This window comes from Anas platyrhynchos, chromosome 29 (assembly GCF_047663525.1).
Source record: "Anas platyrhynchos isolate ZD024472 breed Pekin duck chromosome 29, IASCAAS_PekinDuck_T2T, whole genome shotgun sequence".
NCBI classification, from domain to species: Eukaryota; Metazoa; Chordata; class Aves; order Anseriformes; family Anatidae; genus Anas; species Anas platyrhynchos.
In genome coordinates this window covers 2,921,872-2,936,691 of record NC_092615.1, presented here as the reverse complement: position 1 = coordinate 2,936,691, position 14,820 = coordinate 2,921,872, and the positions used below count along the sequence as shown (strand labels likewise).

General features: G+C 47.8%; 1 protein-coding gene and 1 long non-coding RNA gene across 5 annotated transcripts in view; one reads left to right on the top strand and one right to left on the bottom strand.

Annotated features, from left to right (window-relative positions):
- Positions 1 to 356: 356 nt before the first annotated feature.
- Positions 357 to 1,601, bottom strand: LOC113845584 (uncharacterized). Its single transcript, XR_003501295.3, has 2 exons — positions 1,469 to 1,601; positions 357 to 750 (listed from the first exon to the last, which is right to left on the bottom strand). It is a non-coding gene; the product is annotated as an uncharacterized lncRNA (long non-coding RNA).
- A 51-nt stretch (positions 1,602 to 1,652) lies between these two features.
- KDM4B (lysine demethylase 4B) overlaps positions 1,653 to 14,820 on the top strand; it is a 90,373-nt gene continuing 77,205 nt past the window's right edge. For 2 of the 4 annotated variants that reach the window (XM_072029090.1, XM_072029088.1), the window contains exons 1-2: positions 7,259 to 7,378; positions 14,152 to 14,314. In XM_072029090.1, the coding sequence (XP_071885191.1) occupies positions 7,344 to 7,378; positions 14,152 to 14,314 (198 nt within the window). In that variant the 5' untranslated portion in view covers positions 7,259 to 7,343. Of the gene's footprint in view, positions 1,786 to 7,258; positions 7,379 to 14,151; positions 14,315 to 14,820 lie in introns of those variants that run through there. The other 2 variants (XM_027471888.3, XM_072029089.1) reach the window with 2 other exon arrangements.

Here is a 14,820-nt window from a genome sequence, read left to right as displayed (position 1 = left end):
TTTGTTTTCCAACACAGGTTTCAGTCTGCTGTTCTGAGTTTGTGTTTATTTAGCATGAATTAGGACAATTTTACTGCAAATTAGATGCTTCATAATTTAGGCTTGCAGATTTGAAACCGTAAAGCTCTGCTAGAAGAAATTACTGTGCTATAATGTGAGCTAGTGTGTGGCTTTGGATATGAAGCAATTCGCGTTTTTTTTTTTTTTTTAAGTGTTGGAAATTGGGAAATGAAGCATCATCCAGCTACCATACATACTTGCAAATTTGTGTTCTGAAATCCTGGAGTAAATAACCAGTGTGTGATGTGGTAAAATAAGTATTTAATGGGTAAAATCAAGAAGCAAGAAAACCAATGTTGAAAAAAGGGAAGGATCTTCCTTCTATTTTGGGAATTCCTGTCTCTTCCCAGCCAGTATAACTTGTGCAGACCATAAATTTAAAAATGCCCTTGATACTTCTTTATTTGATACTTCTTTATCCAGGCAGGCTTCTCTGGTCCTTGCAGCCAGTTGGGAAAAGCGCCTCTGTCCTGTGGTGATGGTGACAGCTGGAGATAAGAGACTGGAGATAGCCCCAGGTATTCCCCTCAACCCGTAGCATCTCTGACGGAGCGGGGCAGAGCTGTACCTCAGTGTCAGGGCTGTGGCAGGGTTAGGGCTGTAGCGGGACTGCATCAAACACGGCCCTGGTACAGCGGGGTGGGAATGAAGTGTGGGTAAAGCCTGTGGCCTGTAGAGAAGGAGCTGTACCTGGGAAGAGGTGGAGAGAAGAAACTCCTTTCATTAAAAACAAATAGGGAGTTAGTGGAGTCATGAGAGTGGGGTTTAGGGACCCTGGCCCTATGGGGGCCTCCTCTCCTATCCATTTTGTTGCCCCTGTGCTGGCTCCAGCCGGGCCCCTGGGCGCCCCCTGCCCCTCAGGGTGGCTGTGGGGGGAGCAGGGCTGTGGCTGCGCCCCCCTTTGCCCCCCCACCCCCATTTCCAGCATTTCCATCCCATTTTCATCTCTTTTAACCCCCCCGTGTGCCCCCTTTAACGCCCCCCTCAGCGCTGTCCCCCCTCAGGGGCTCCTCAGCAGCACCCCGGGGCTGGGTCCGAGCGGTGTCAGCGCCCCTGGACCCCCGCGGAACCCCCCCAGGGGCTGAACCCGGGGGTCCCTGAGGCGGCTCCGTGCCACAGCCCCCCGGGGGGGGATGGGGGGGGGCGGCCCCGGCCCCTCCCCGCCCCATTGGCGCAGGGCGGCCGCAGCGCCCCCCCCCCCCCCCCGCCTCTGTGCGGCTCCTCACGTCCGCACCGCCCCCCGCCCCCGCCGGGGCTCAGGGTTCTGATTGCAGCTGACGGACAGCTCGCTCCGCCTATTAGCGCCCGCCGTCCCGCTGCTTAGGTCCAATAGGAAGCGGAGGCGGGCCGCCGTCTCCTCAGAGCCGCCTTCTATTGGCGGAAAGCCACTGAGCGACGCGAGCACTACCGGCCGGCCCTCCTGTTGGTAGGCGGGCCCTCGCCGGGACCGTTTCCCCCAATCAACGGCCGCCATCGCCTTGTTGTTCGCCGTCCGCCCTCTCTACAGGCTGCTCCCGCTGCCTCTCAACCTCCTGGCGTCCAATCTGAACGAAGGCGGCGCCGTCCTCCACCAATCAGCGTGCCGAGGAGGCGGGCGGCAGGTGCTGGCCGCGGGGCTCTGCGCTGTGCTGCCGCCCCCCTTCCGCTCTGCCCCCGGCCCGGCCGCTGGGGCGCTGCGCGCACGGGGCCGCCGCCGCCGCCGAGGGGGGACCGCCCGCGGCTCAGGTACGGGGGCGGCCGCCGCTGCCTCGCCCCGCTCCGTCCGGGCCCCGCCGCCTCCTCCTCCACCTCCTCCGTCCGCGGCTCCACCCCCGCGGCGCCCCCCTCGGGGGCTCCGGCCCGCGGCCTTCCCCTCACGGCGCCCCCCCCCCCCCCTCCTCCTCCTCCTCCTCCACACCCCGGGGCCTGCCTCAGGCCGGGCCCCGGCGCTGCCTCAGGCTTCCGGACAGCGGCCTCCGCCTCCTCGGCGCCCCGGCCCCGCTCCGTCCCGGCCCCGCCGCCCGCTTTGTCTCGGGGCTCGGCGGAGGGGCCCTCCCGCCGCCATCTCGGGGCCGGGGGGCGCTGCCCGGGGCCCCGCGGCCGCCTCGGGCTCGGTGCTGAGCTCCCCCGCTCCCCGCCGGGCCCCCGCAGCAGCGTACAAAAGGCCCGGCTGGAAGGAAAACCTGGCGGCTAGGATGCGCTATCGGCTTTTTTTCCTTTTTTTTTTTTTTTTTTCCCCTTCCAGAGGTTGTCAAAGTCTAGTGTCAAAACCAGGCTTTCTCCCTCTATTTATTTATATTTAAATAAACCTGACGTTTAATTTTTTTTTTAAATAAATAAATCTGTGGGATTTATACCCGGACGTCCTTCCCCTGCCCAGCAGTTCGGGCACAAACCCTGCAGCAATGAAAAAGTGAGGTGCCCGGTCCCCGAGGGACAGCAGGCTGCAGAAATTGTGTGGCCGCTCGCGCTTTGTCGACTTCCCCTGGCCTTCAGCTGCTCGGCTGCTTTATTAATTATTATTTTTATCATATTCTATAAGAAATGGGTGTAAGATGTATGAGTTTCTGTTCTTTTGTCGTGTACGTGGTGGAAGGGGAAAGCCTTCATCTTAAGGCTGGCTTCGGTTCATACAGCTGCGCAGGGTCGCGATGTGTTGCAGAAAAACCGTTTTGGACTCGTTTGCAGGGGCTAAACTTAAGAATGAGACCTGGTTTATGTACGTTTCTTCTTTACTTTTTTATGAAAGCTGCTGCCCCGGGCGCTGCTCAGGGCACAAATGCAGCAATGCAGAAACAGGCCTGGAGCACTGGGGTTTGGTGTGGGACCAGGTTGTCTTTGTGGGCGGTAGCGTAAATAGCTGGTGTTGTTACATCGAGTCTGACCTTCCCTAAGTTAAGTTTCTTTTAACCAAAATGGAGTTGATTCTCAGGAACTCTGCTCATCTGAAGCCTAAGATAGTTTTTTTTCCCTTTTCACACCCAATAAGTCACTTCTTTCTTGTGGATGCTTCTGGTTTTGAGGTCTATTCTTATTTCCTAGTGTTCTTCTGTCTACTGATCTGTTAGAACTCGTGTAATCGCTAGAAATCTTAAGACTAGAATTTAAAGCTTACAGTTACATTTCAGCAATTACAGAAAGTAACTGTTGGAGTACGTAGGGGTAATTGCTTTTTGACAGTAAGTTCCCAGTTCTTAGCTTCCCCTGTAATAAATGGAAAAAATTGAGAGAGGCAGAGCGAGTCCTGCAGTGCCCAAAGGAATCTCTCTCATTAGCGGTAGGAGTTACTCCTATGCAAAGCGTAGGCAGGTGGATACACCTGGCTCTTTGTTGGGGAGCTGCTGTTCCTGCATGAGACGCTCACCAAAACTTCCCCAGACAGGGAAATGCTGGCCAGCACTCAGTAGCGTGCGATCCTTTCACCTCTTTTGCTCCCTTAAAGGAGATAATTCACTTCTCCGATCCAGGGAGAGCAGCAGATACACAATTTTACGTGTAACAAGTTGGTTACATCAGGAAATCAGAGCACCCGGGCAGAAGAACAAAGTGCTCACGCAGGTCTGCCAACTTTGACATGAGGGTGATTGTGGTCTTTTATATTTAAGATCTCCAGTACATAAGAAGTTCATCAGCTTTTGATGAGAAGTTGCTAGCACAACACACTTTGAGGGAGAATCCCACTCGTTTCCTGCAGATAATGCTGGTTATTGGGCTCAAAGCTGCTCGGAGGCTTATTGAACGTGACTGGTGTTGGCACAGATTGTAGTGAAAACTATTTCCAGTGATGGCAGTCGGCTCCTGTCCTTTAACAGATAAAGGAGAGGGATTTGTTTCCCAGATCTGCAGATGCTGGGCGTTTTAAGTCCTCAGATGCGTGGGCAACTTCTGAAAACTCTGAGCTGTTTTTGTACAACAGGACTCGAGAAATTTTATATGGGTTGGGAAAACCAGTTTGTCCAGCCCTGCTGGATAAGCACGTTGGCTCTCTGTTTCTTTGCACACTTATCAAGTTAGGTGTTTTGGGGTTTTGGGGATGTCCAGCTGTGATACCAACACCGCGTCGTCATTCAGCTGGCTGTAATTAACCTTCAAAGCTTGCATCTTGTGTCGACGGGAGCTCATACCTCAGAAATAATCGCACTGCCTTGCTGCAGGCTGAGACACCCACGCATTGGTTAACATGTTGTGCAAATCTCTTTGCAGTTATAAGAATTAAAAACTTTATTATCTTTTAATTAATTCCTGGCAACGTAGAAAAACTGCACGCTGGTGATTTTTTTTTTTTTTTTTACCCTTCCTGACTCACTTTTTAACGTTTTGTGCCGTTGAAAGGGATTTGCAGTGCCTGTTCCTGTCTGTCCCTTCATTGTCTGCCTGCGCTGTACGCAGCATCGCTTGCAATATCGCATCTGCTAATTTCAAAGATGGATGACGGCTAAAGGTGTCACTACAAGGGGGGGGATTTGCTTAATATATGGGGATGCTTCCAGGCTTCTCTGTGGCCATTCGAGGCACTCGTTGAAATAATTTTGTCTGTTGAAGCATCAGAAGATGGTTCGTCTCTTTGGTGCACCAGCAAACTGAAATCCCCGAGTACTGCAAAATACTGGCAGAAACCTTGTCGTATTTGGTGGTAGTAATGTCACGTTAACATCTGTATGAAATCATTATGGGATGAGAGGCGTGTTTTTTTTCTCTTTCCAGTAGTTTTCAGTAAACTGGTCATTGCTCAGTGATATTTTTCTTTCTTTTAGCCTGAGTATGTCCCATCTTGTCCCAGCATGCAGATAGAGTCACTTACACCATGGCTTAATTTTTAAGGTGCTTGATTTTATTTATGCTTTCATAGAGGAAATGATTTTGTTTTATACCTTAAGAAACTTCTCAGTTATGTTCTTACTGGATGGCTGCTGGCCCAGAACACATTTGTGTCCTGTTGCGCTGTTTTTGCACCGTGTAAGATCCTTCGCTTTTCTCTGCCTCAGTTGTGGCAGAATTGGCTTGCAGCTGGATTCTTTTTCTTTCTCCTTGCTGTTTCAAAAGGCTTGTGAGCAAGCCACACTCCCCAATTTCTTGAAATGTATAGTGTATATTGTGTTTCCTAAAGATATGTGACAAAAATGCTGTATTTGGTGTGAGAATACACTGTTGGAAGTCGGTGGTGCGTTAAGATTGTTTCCCAACCAGTTGTGATGCTCCTTTAGGGTTTCTGATACGTGTTTGGAGTAGGGTAGAAGATTTTGGTGGAGCTCTGTGGTTTTCTGTTGTTGCAGATAAGTTTATATGAAGTTTGCCACTTCAGTTCTGTGTCAGCAAAACAAGCAGTGCTTCTTGGGCTGGGCTGTGTGTGCGTTAAGATTTGGGGCCATAGCTTCCAGAGGGAAGAACTAGGTAAAACAGAGCTGGGAGAGATTAAAATTACCTTGAAGCTCGTGTGAAATTATCTTGGTTTTCTACCAGGTTTTGCTTTAATTTAGGTTCTGAATTTTCACTCTTTTGAGTCACAATTTTGGTTAAAAATTATGAGATGGATGTGACATAAAATGCATACCTGCAGACGATTTCTTATTTCCCCTTCTCTCTGTGGAGATGACGATTCCAAGTTACTTACAGGTGCAGCTGAGGACAGGATTTCTTGCTAAAGAGCAGTCTGGAGGTGTACGAGGTACGAGATGCTTCCTGGTCCTGCTCTTCCCCCTGCTGGCTTTTGCTCTTGCTCAGCCTCTTCCCGAGCAAATGATTTTCTGGTGGTGCAGCTGCTCTTAAGCCTGGAATCTGGGTCAGTGTGTCACGCCCACCCTGTGCAGGACCTATAAGCACCTTGTGCAAAAGAAACAAAAAAAAAAAGGCAACCAAAATTTTGAGTTTGTATTGGCAAAACATCCAAAAGCAGTGAGAGCGTTCAATGATCTAACCAGCTAATTTGTGGAAATTCAGTCTCAAAAAAAATCTGAGGCAACGCAGAGAAGAAATTGAGCAAGTTGCTGAGAAACATTGCTGCGGGCTTGGAGTTCTGGCAGGTTTGTGGCCAGAAGGCTGTCAGGAATTAGTCCTCATTAAGGTATTAGTCTGATACAGGAGCTACCCTGCTTACGAAGTGATGCAGCAAAGTCTTCGGATACACATGCTCCTTCTGATAGTAGCCTGCGGGTTACTTCACAATATTTTAAGGTTTGCAGCGCTGCTGCCTCGGATCTGAGTGCTGTGGGTTGAGACTGTGACTCCTTGTTCCAAGTGACCAGGAATATGCACGGAAGAGGTGCTTGTTATCCTCGATTGCTCCTGGTCTGGGAAGAAGGCGCTGCTTTCAGTGGGGTGCTGGTTTGAAATGCTGAGCCGTGTGGTGCTCTGATGTTAAACCTGACGTTAAAAGTCTCAAAGTTAACCCAAAGTAGTGTTGAGTGACAGCAGGGCTGCTGGGGCCGGCGTTGACGTATGCCCGTGGAAGTGGTGCCGGCCAGGCAGCAGCTTTTAAACGTGGGAATCCCAGAAGGCAAAATGCATTTGGGTCTTATTTTTGGAGGAGAATTAATTCAGCCCATTTGAACTCAAAGGCGTTCCTCCAGTGTCCCAGTAATTGCAATGAGGCTGAATCTCAAAAGGACCAATCGGGATGATTTTATGTACGTAATAGCCTTGCACTAAAGACAATAAAGGTAGAAAAGGGCAGTAAAGATAACTATTGTGCCAGGCATATAGCTGGAATTTGTAAGATCCTTGGTTCTAGGTTCTGTGTCAGTGATGGCACGCTAAGCCTCGTGGGTTTTGTCTGTCTGTCCTTTGAGTGCCTATTTTTTTTTAAAACGCATTCATTTTTAGTTTATCTTGCCCATTCAGAAAGGCAGTGAATGTGAGGAGAGGCAGTTGTGTAATGATTCCGAATTCAGTCAGAAAAAAGCATCACAGGAGGCTGTTGACTGCATTGACTCAGGCAGTAATTGTTTTCATTTCTAACAAATTTATTGCTCTTAACTCTAAACACGTTTTCTGCTTTCAAATGCCGGCTGTGACTTTAAATAATTCTGCTGCAGTTTGAAGAAATGTATGAGCAACTGTACGCTTACAGCTAAGAAGATGTTTTAAGGGAAAAGTCTATTTTACTCTAATGAGCTACATATGCTGCTCGATTTCAAGTAGAGGAGAATTGGGAATTCTGGGGAAGGCTTGCGGGGTGTCACAGTGGATGCTTCCATTTGTCACAATCCGAGAATTCTGTGCTCCGCCCGTGGGTGCTTGCTGTGCCTGCGTGGGCACGTCGCTGGTGCGCCTCGTCCCTCTGTGACTTTGCTTAGACACTTTGGAGGATGTACAAAGCTCGCAGCACTTCGAGGTTAAAAAGGTAACGAGCTGAGTATAGGGATGAGTTTTTGGAAAAGGCCTTGGTTTTAAATGCTTGCTGTAGCCCTCCAGGAGATCGGCCCTTTCAAAGTGGGCTGAGCAGCAGCAGGAGCTGCAAACTTGCGAATCCACGCGAAAAGCTGTAACCTGATTCTCAGCAGCAAAGGGGGGAGCAGCGATCGGTGTTGCAGATGCTTGTTGGAACCCTTCCGGACGCTCGGGATTCATAATCGCCTCTTTATGTGCAGTGGGGATGGTTTGCAACTCTTTATCTTTTGTTCTGCTGAGAAACTTCCATAGTCCTGATCCGCGAGAAGCTGGCTGTAAATCTGAGCGCAGCTGACGTGCTGAGAAAGGAAGTCGATAGAAACAAGAATCTGCCCTCTGAGTTACAGCCTAATTCATCAAAAAAAAAAGTCATTTCAAATAAACACATGAGGCTTCCATTAACGTTTGCACTCAGTGCTCAACAGTCAAATAACGAGTTAAAAATAAACTTGTTCTTGAGTAGGTTTCCCACCTTTTGTGCATGAAATGCCTCTGAAATATTAAGTCACAAGAAGCTGATGCAGGCACACTTTAAATCTGTCTTGTATTTTTGTTTGTTTTTATTTTGTATTTTTTACAGCATTTTCAGTTGAAGATCAGTGTAAGGGGAAAAAAAAAAAGTCTGAATTTATTTTAATTTTAGTTTTGCCAGGAACCTGAGGTAGATGGGGCAGTATTCAGGGCAGAGGCTTTCCCCTGCTCTGAAGAGAAGAGGCTGCTCACACGTGCTCACAGCTCTGGTGCCTCCGTGAGCGCGTAGCAGAGCACTGAGGGAGGTAAAAACCTTCAAGGCTGTGAATCCCCGTCCCTCCTGGTGCTGGGTGATGGCTCTGTGAGACGGGCTGGTTTTGCTGAGCACCGTGTGCTTTACTGCAGGCGAAGGAGGCTGCTCTGCACCGCCCACGCTTCATTTGCTGTTGCACTCCTCGTAATCAGTGCCTGCTTGCCTCGCCTGAGAAGGGGCGTGAAACCACCCCATGGGCAGTTGAACTGGGGGTAGCGAGGTGTAGACACAAGTTTTAAGTCCCTTTTACAGGTTTTTACTTTTCCGAGCACTGACAGGAGTAGTTATTTCTTGTTCTTGTGGGGAAAGCAACGATCTCATAGCAAAGTGGTCTCCCTTGAGAGCCTCACCCTGGGCACAGCAGTGAGCACAGGGAGGGTAGCGTGAGGTGAGGGTGGATTTCCAGCCTGTTGAACACTCGGCAGCAGTTTCCAGAGAGTACACAGCAGCTTGCTTTGCAGTGACGAGGAAATAAGGCCTGTCGTGGTGCTGGTGGTAAATACATACAGGCACCGGGGAGTTCTCAGTATGCTCTCCAGCCTGCCTTATGCTGAGAAATCTGGAGCGAGTTGGGTCTGTCTTTTTGTTGGCAGTACATTGGAAGGACAGGGGAGGCTTAATAGGTCCATTTGGATCAATGGATGTGAGTTTTCAAGGGAAATTGTCAGGTGAGGAAACCAGAAGGTTTAACAATTTAGGTGTTGAAACAAGATTAGAGGATTTGTTACCATTGATATTCAGGTTCCTGTTGTTCTGCAGTGCTGCCAAGCTTTGACTCTGTTCTGATAGATCCAGAGGGCTGTAATGATCTCTTCATTAGATCTTTTTTTTTATTTTTTTTCTTCTTTTCCCCCTTTTCAGTATTGGAGATTTGTATTTCCCTGCCTTGCTTTGGATTACGTTGTCCTTAAACGGTCTCCTGCGAGGGTGTATAATTCACTGTCCTTGCATAGTGTAATGAGCTGTAGAACTTAATTTTCTTAACTGCTAACAGCAGTTTTACTGGTATTACAAGTGCAGTGATGTTTGTTGCATTGATTAGATTAAGAGTTAGTAGGTTCAGTGTTCTGTAGTAAAAGGGCAGCCCGACTGAAGAGCACCAGTAACCCGTGATGCATTTTAAGGCACGTACAAACTCCAGTTTGTGCGGGTGATAAACTCATCTGTCTGGGGAGGAGAGGAGAGCTTGCTACAAGCGTGCCTTTTAGAAAAGTTTTATCTACTGAGTCTTTTCCTATAACGGTTTCGGATGTTTGAAATGCTTTTTCTGTCTCGTGGCAAGGCTGTGGTTTGATGAGATGGTGGCTTTGCCTTGTTGCCATAGGAGTCCTGTGCTGGTAACTACAGCCGTGGTTTAGAGCACAGCTATGTAACCGGCGTCAGCTCCCTGATCGCTTCGTTCTGTGGCACCACAGTAATCCTGTTTGGCACAGGAGAGGAACAAATGGCCGTGGATGGGAGCTCAGTAGCTATCCAAGTTGGTACTGCTGTGAAATTTCCTCTTGCTTCAAACCAAGGCCAGGCACTTTGTTTATTCTGCGCAATGTTGATGGCTGTAGTCTGTTTCCTACAGCAGGGTGTGATGCTGCTGCCAGAGCGTGTGCCCACCGCGAGCGCAAGTGGGTCAGCATGCGTGTTTTCTGCTCCCTGCTGGTACCAGGCTGCAGAGTACCCTTGGGAGGATATTTTGTATATTCAAAAGATGCCTGTTCAGCCTCTTCTACCACAACACAAGTGAAATCTTGTGGAGTTGCTGTGGATGGTATGAATTTTCTTCCAACAAACTTATTTTTGCTACCCGTGGCTTCCATGCGATAATTTTCCCTACAAGATTTGAATCCATGCTTTCTGCTTTTATGCTACAAGCGTGTATTCCAGGGGGTCTTTTCCTTCATCTTTTTGAATTTTGCTTGTTGGGCTTCACTGCCTTTGACAAAAAGCCAGTAGGAGGCTTCATGGGGTTGATGATGTAAAAGTGCACCTTTGGAAAGACAGCCGGTTGTTCCAAAGTATTTTTGTCAACTGTATGCAGTAATGTGCACGGCAGCAGGGCATGATGTGGGCAGAAGTTTTACTTTTAAGCAGAAACCTCGTGCCTTCTTTGAAGGGTTCTGAAGAGGATGGTTTGCTTCACAAGATTAAAGATGGTCTTTTGGTGCTCCTGTATAAACAAAGCGAGTCTTATGTCACAAATCTGCTGTTTTCTACTGCTGAGATCTGGATTGATAACGGGTAGTTTGTAGCACTAGCAGAACTGGCTTGTTTTATGCTGGCAGAAGCATGCCCTGGGTACGTGTGCGGTATTTGGCTCCAGCGCTGAGACAGATTCATTTCCACTAATAGTCTCTACCTGTAGTCAAAGTTACCCCCTGACTCAAAAGCCTGAGGAGGATGAGTTGGCATTATTCCACTCCTCAAAGATCAATAGTGCCCGAGCCGTGGGGAACTGCTTGAAAAGTCCCCAAGCCTTTCACTGAAAGACAGGTTTCTGGGTTCTGGAAGTCCTTTAGTAAGCACAAGTCGTTGATCTCAGCTGGGCTTCGTAGGCTTTTTCTGTGCTATACAGAGCTTTCAATCAACAGGTGTAGGATTTCAGTCACAAAAGTGTCTTAGTTCACATCAGTTTTAGAGGTTAAAGTCTCACGTAAAAGTCATTGAAATTAAAAACTCAGCTCTTTGTGTCCACTGCGATAATTTCTGGAGACAAGTAGTAGTGTTTCCTTGCCACCACTGCAAATTAGAAGGTATTTCATAATATTTCACGTTGGTACTCACTCTTACAAAGAAACAGAGTGCACCCAGCTGAGAAAAATACCTTAATTCTTCTTTTCATGAACTAATAGGGGGCTCAGACTCTTTCTGCAAAATTGTCCTTTTCAGTATTATTAGTGAAGAGAGAAGAGGTTGTTCGCATTGTCACCATCCACTCTGCTGTACGGCAGAGCCTTGAATGCAAAATGGCTTTAGTGTTCCCAAAACAGTTGGATTCTGCTGTGAAATCTTTCTCAGCGAGCTTATTACAGCAGCGTTGTATCGAGGTGGCCTCCTTCGATCACGTAAGGCAGCAACACCGCATGGCTCCCCTCAGCAGCCTTCAGGATCTTCCATGGCCCCTTGTGGGGCTGGGAGCTGAGGGGTTAACAGGGAATGCTGCTGCTATTTATCCAAACTGCTGTAGTGCTGCTATTGCAAAGGAATTAAGAGAGAAATCCTCTTCTCCCAAAGCTTGCCCTGGGTACCAAGCTCCTCAGGGCTGCTGAGGCGGAGGGGATGTGGCTGGAGCTGGTTATCCGTTCACCTGAGCTCTGTGGCTAGTTTTTATTGTAATGGTGTGCTTAATTTAGTCAGGTGAATGTATATTGCAGCCAGTGTTATCTAGGAAACATTGAGATGTTCCTTAGGATAAAGAGATGGGGTTAAACATGGGAAAATCCAGTGTGTTTTACCAGCTCTGTGCTGCAGAGCTGCGAAATACCCTTCTTGTGCTGAGGTGAGTTCTTGTGCTGAGGCGAGTAAAACATTTAATTAATTGGTCAAATTGTGGAAGTAATTTAGGATTCCAGCCCCACCCCACCCCCTGCCTTGTCTGAAGATTTCTGTGGGCTGTTCTCCCAGCTCATTGAGTAAAAATTGAAGTTGCCGAAGGGCATCTTCGTGAGAAGATGGGATAGAACTACTTTTTTGGTGTCCTTCCTTTCCTAGTTGTGCACAAAGCTGCAAATACTGGGAAGGCCTCCCTGGAGCAGATGGTGCTGGCATGGCTTCTCCTCAGGAAGGAGTTCGGGTTTCTCTCTCTCAGGGCCAGATACGCCAGAGCAGCCTGCATGCAGCGCGGCACTGCGCTCCTGCTGCACGGCCCTGTGGCATTTCTGGTCCTGCTTTAAAAATAGCAGAAGTGTCCTCAATGTGATTGCGTTTGAACAGGAGTTTGGGGATGGTTTCTCTCTGTCCCCCACTTCTCTGATACTGGCTTTTCCTCTGCTTCAGACTCTTCAACTGGGCCAGCCCCTGCCATTTGCTGGCAGAGAGCAGCGCCCTGAGCCGGGCCCTGCTCAGCTTCAGGGGCAGGAGGTGCTCTTTGCTATTTTCATGCTTCTGGAAAACACTTGTATAGGTATAGATCCGATGTTTCTTATCTTGAAGTCCTGACCCTGAAACACAGGAAAGGCTTTTCTGCAAGGCTGTCAGACATCTCTTCAGGCGGGGTCACCCTGCAGGCGGAGGGGCTGGCACAGGGCCGTTTGTCAGCCATAAGGGGTTTCTGTCAGAAATGCAGTCATTGTGGGAATGTGTGAGGTGCTGAGCTAAGGGACTGGGTCCACAGCTTTTTACTAGGCTGATTTTGCTCAGGGATGCTGTGGGATGCTCAAGTTTACAGAGTCTGTTCACTGCGGATGCAGGAGAGCCTCGGCTCTTTCTAGGCCTGGGATTACTTGGAGTGCTGTGCTGGGGAGGGGTGTGGGCTGGCAGACCGCTCTTCTGAAACAAGTCTGATGCGAAAGTTACTTTGAAAATATTCTGAAATTACAAGTCACAACTGCTCGTTTCCCTTTGAAAGGAAAAGTGTTTAACCCAGTTAGAATTGGAAAGGAAAACTTGCCCCGGGACCCCATCTCCACGGGACGTTTCCTCAGTTGCCGGTCTCTGGAGAAGGAGCTCTGTGCCACGCACACTGATTAAAACCATGATAGAGCAGTCTGGCTCTCTTTCTTCTTTTCCTAACTTGACGAGTACTTTTAGTAGCATTTGGAATACTTTCTCGCTAGGTCAAAATCAATTTAAATCCCAACACACTAGTGATTTTGAAGCCATAGCATTGCTGCGCTTTGTGTTATTCCCTGAAAGCCCCGTGGTGCCCTCTGGTGACGCCGTGGTGCTTTCGTGACATGGAGGATGGGCCCGTGGCTGTGTTGGCATCTGAAATGCCGTTAAAATGTTTTGTTTGCCTTACGAGTTTCTAAAGTAGCCTTAAAAGGTTTGTTTTCAAAATTGGGATTGCATCCTGAATTGTTTTGGATTTTTTTTCCCCCTCTGAATTTTGAAGTATTGAGAGGCACTTTGAACATCTAGATATTTTAATGAATAGTCTGTCTCTCAGTATGGTATGTGTAAATATCAAATACAATCAAAGCGTAGGGAAATTACATTTACAAAAAAAAACCAACAACAACAAAACAACTTTTAAAATTTTTATGTAGCAGCACCAAGAAAAAAAAAAAGAAGAAATACATTGCTAATACAGTGCTAACGTTGGTCAAAGCTGTTCTATATTTAGTTTAAAAAAAAAAAAAAGGAAAAAGCATTCTGATGGGGAGCTGCGAGAGGCAGCCAGTTCCATGCATGCACTGCATAGATGCTGAAGATACTGAGAAGTTTGTTCTTGACTGCCCCTCTGGGGAGACACGATCTCATACGATGAGTGGAGGGGCCCGATGTCAAGTCTACGTGCTATATTTAGGCCATATTTGAACTCTGAAGTGACACTGGTATTCCTAACATCGTTGTTTCCTCTGGCCTGCTCAAGTGTAGGTTTGGTTACACGATGATAAATATGCTTACGTTAGTGTGGCATTCTCCTATATGGCAATAAAATTCACCACAGTGATTTCTACCATTTCAGAAGTGAGTTCTGTCACTTGTTACAGCTTCTGATGTCTCTTCACAGTAAAACAGCAGAGAAGTGCCTAGAACACCTTGTGCAGTTCCCTGATGCTTCAGTCTTCTTAGGGCCCTGCTATCAAATAGACTAATTGGATTTTTGGTCAGAAACCCTTCATAAGTAGAGGATGCTACTTATAAATGCTTCCTTGGGTGTGGGGAGAGAGAAATGAAAAATATGTTGTTGCCTTTCTATACTTTACTAAAGCACATAGAAAGAACATTAAAAAATAACTGTTTTTTATGCCTTTCTTCTTTTTCTCCCTTTTGTTTTCGCTGTTCAGGTGCTGCCGCTCTGCTGGAAGTATGGGGTCTGAAAACCCAAGTCCGCAGAACCCTGGCTGTAAGATCATGACCTTTCGTCCCACCCTCGAGGAGTTTCGGGACTTCGGGAAGTACATTGCTTACATTGAATCGCAAGGAGCTCACCGAGCAGGGCTTGCCAAGGTCAGTTCGCCTAGCTCCAGTGGCTGAGAGCTTTCTGAAGGTTACCTGCCTGAGATTCTTTTATGTGAGGTGCCTGTGCACTCACAAGTAGTTTTTGTTCATGTGGTCAAGTGGAGGACGTTTTTGAAAATTGTACTTGCAATCTCTTTGTTTTGATTTACAGAGAGGAAAGGTGAAGGAGTTACAAGCCTTTCAGAGTGAGAGAAGTGTTTATTTAAAGAATGTCTTTCCTCAATCCTGAACTGGAAAGCAAGAATATTCCCCTCCCTTACAGAGATGGGTGAAGGGTATTGCCAAAATAGAGAAATATGGAGGTTTTCAGCTCCCCCAGATCATTGGGTGAAGGATCAAGCTTTTCAAGTCTACCTAGGTTTGGATGAGGACGAGGTTCCTAAGTCATATTTATATGAACGGATGCAGACTTCTTGCTCTTACCTTTTTTATGTTCTGAGCTAACTTGAATCTATACTTGTAAATGTGCTGTGTATGTGTGTGTGAGTCCCATC